This window comes from Anopheles darlingi, chromosome 3 (genome assembly GCF_943734745.1).
Source record: "Anopheles darlingi chromosome 3, idAnoDarlMG_H_01, whole genome shotgun sequence".
Taxonomy (NCBI): Eukaryota; Metazoa; Arthropoda; class Insecta; order Diptera; family Culicidae; genus Anopheles; species Anopheles darlingi.
Window position 1 is genome coordinate 3545001 of NC_064875.1, and position 2500 is coordinate 3547500.

Below are 2500 nucleotides of genomic sequence, written 5' to 3' on the forward strand. Positions count from 1 at the left end.
CTCAGTTACTACTGCTCGATTTCTTTCTATTCCTAATCCACCACCGGAAAAAAAACCCCACTATTTTGGATCATTCATTCAATGGAATTGGCGTACACTACTAATTCTTTACCATAATTCGTTGGTTGGCCGTTGATTTTCGTATGGTTTTTCATTTTCTCAAAATTAATATCATTTTCTCTCTCTTCTCTCTTCTCTCTTTCTCTCTCTTTATTAATTATCTTTTCAAAATGCTGCTCTGCTCCTCACCTCAAAACAATAATTGAATCGAATCTAAACAATCTACTAAAACCCTAACTGCAATGCGCAAATGCGACGTTACTGCGCCGCCGCCGACACCCAAACGCTCACTAATCCTTTAACCATTATCGCTGTGACGTGGTCGCGATTGTTTTGCCTGGAATTGGATTGGTTTGAGATACTTTTTGTTCCTTTCTTTTGCTGTACCGCTGATGCTAATGCTCTGCCCGTTTGGTGCTCGACTGCATCTGTGCGCAAACAAATGAACAAATTTGGCTACCACCTATTGACCGCTTGTGGGCCTCGATTGTTTGGGGCCATGGTTTGGGGTGAACCACTAACTCGGCTGAACATCTTTAATAATCGTGCCATCGATCGTCACGTCGCCCATCATCATTCCCATCATCATCAACACCATCAACTACATCAACAACTACTGCAACAATATCCCGATTCAACACTATTGGCCATCCCGGAAATGGAAACTAACATCCCGTATCTTCAACACACCATCACTCACCACGAAATCATTTGTACATATTCATCCTGTTCATCACTGTTGGCCATTGTTGCTGCCTCTATTATTTTGAAATTATTTCGTTAATCCCGTTATCAAAATACACACCCTTGTCCCACGAACCCGGCCGTGAAACCACCTCACACTACGCCACATCGTCACCCTGTGAATTCACCATTAACTCGTAAACGCAACACTCACCTCACCTCGCACATCGAACACACCACCAACGTTACTACTAAACTCGGTACCTTCTCGTGGGTATCGTGTTGAAACGAAACGATCAATGAAACGACTTTGAAAAAAAAAACATGGAACCGGACGGATCGACGGACCATTCTCCTGCGTTCCTCTGTGTTCATCTCGCCCCACCAAAAAAAAAAACCCTTTAAATGGCAAATACTAAAATCAGGCTCTATCCAACAACTTCAAATTTCCGGCACATCGGCGTCGTCGTCGGCCACAAACTTGGGTGGTCTCGGTGGTGTTGCGGTCACTACCGGTACCGGTTCGCTCGGTGGGCCTGTTGGCGTCGGTGGTGCAGATGCCTCCGTTGGTCCAGCCTCAGTTATGGTCGGTAATCTGGTGCAGGGCAATCGGCTTGCCTCAGCGCAGGGTCGCGACATCGGGCTGGCCGATGATAACGAGCGTAAGGTAAGTAGCAAATGAGGTGAAGAGAGTGACCGAGTTGGCTACGATCTTTCCTTCATTCGCTCCTGTCCCGTTCCTTCATTAGCATCAACTCATCACTGGCGTACTGCGATGGCGTGCCAGCTCATCGCCCGATCATGTGCTCTACACGCTGCTCAACGCAAAGGGTGCGGTTGCAAAGACGCTCACCTGCTCTGAGTTACACAAGCGAGCGGAGAAGATTGCGGCCCTGCTGCAGGAACGAGGCAAAGTTAATCCAGGAGATCATGTGGCGCTCATCTTCCCGCCCGGTTTGGATCTGATATGCGCCTTCTATGGCTGTCTGTATCTGGGAGCGGTACCGGTGACCATACGGCCACCGCATCCGCAGAATCTCATCACCACGCTACCGACCGTACGAATGATCGTGGATGTCTCGAAGAGCGGTATAATTCTGTCGATCCAGAGCATCATTAAGCTGCTGAAATCGCGTGAGGCCGCCACCTCGATCGATCCAAAGAGCTGGCCCATCATTCTGGACATCGAGGATAATCCGAAACGCAAGCTGGCCGGTAAGTGTTCACTCAGACAGCGCACGCCCATTCCATGTGATCGATGGGACTAATCAATTTGTCCATTTCGTACATTTTCTCAAACAGCAATCGCCAACTGCACGCTGGACTCCACTGCCTATTTGGACTTTAGCGTTTCCACCTGCGGACGGCTGAGTGGTGTCATCATCACGCATCGGTAAGAGCTCGATTGAGTGAAAGCGGTATCCACGGTTCACGGATATCTTATAACACTGATCCCCTCCCTGTTGCAGTTCCCTGTCGAGTCTTTGTGCCAGTCTGAAGCTTGCCTGCGAGCTGTACCCTAGTCGCCATGTGGCCCTCTGCCTTGATCCGTACTGTGGCCTTGGCTTTTCGATGTGGACGCTGATTAGCGTTTACAGCGGCCACCACTCGATCCTCATCGCACCGTACGAGGTACGCATATCACAAGTGATGCTCCTGCTGAACCGCAGGATACTGATTTTGTTGGTTTTTGCTTCGTTACTTTGATAGGTTGAAGCCAATCCTAGTCTCTGGTTAAGCACGCTGTCACAGTACC

At 48.8% G+C, this 2500-nt stretch overlaps 1 protein-coding gene across 11 annotated transcripts in view; it reads left to right on the forward strand.

Annotated features, from left to right (window-relative positions):
- LOC125953327 (disco-interacting protein 2) overlaps positions 1-2500 on the forward strand; it is a 105582-nt gene that overhangs the window by 98982 nt on the left and 4100 nt on the right. For 10 of the 11 annotated variants that reach the window (XM_049682819.1, XM_049682820.1, XM_049682821.1 and 7 more), the window contains 5 exons: positions 1170-1411; positions 1494-1959; positions 2047-2137; positions 2214-2376; positions 2455-2500. The exon at positions 2455-2500 is cut by the window's right edge and continues 452 nt beyond it. In XM_049682819.1, the coding sequence (XP_049538776.1) occupies positions 1170-1411; positions 1494-1959; positions 2047-2137; positions 2214-2376; positions 2455-2500 (1008 nt within the window). The remainder of the gene's footprint in view (positions 1-1169; positions 1412-1493; positions 1960-2046; positions 2138-2213; positions 2377-2454) is intronic. The other variant, XM_049682813.1, reaches the window with a different exon arrangement.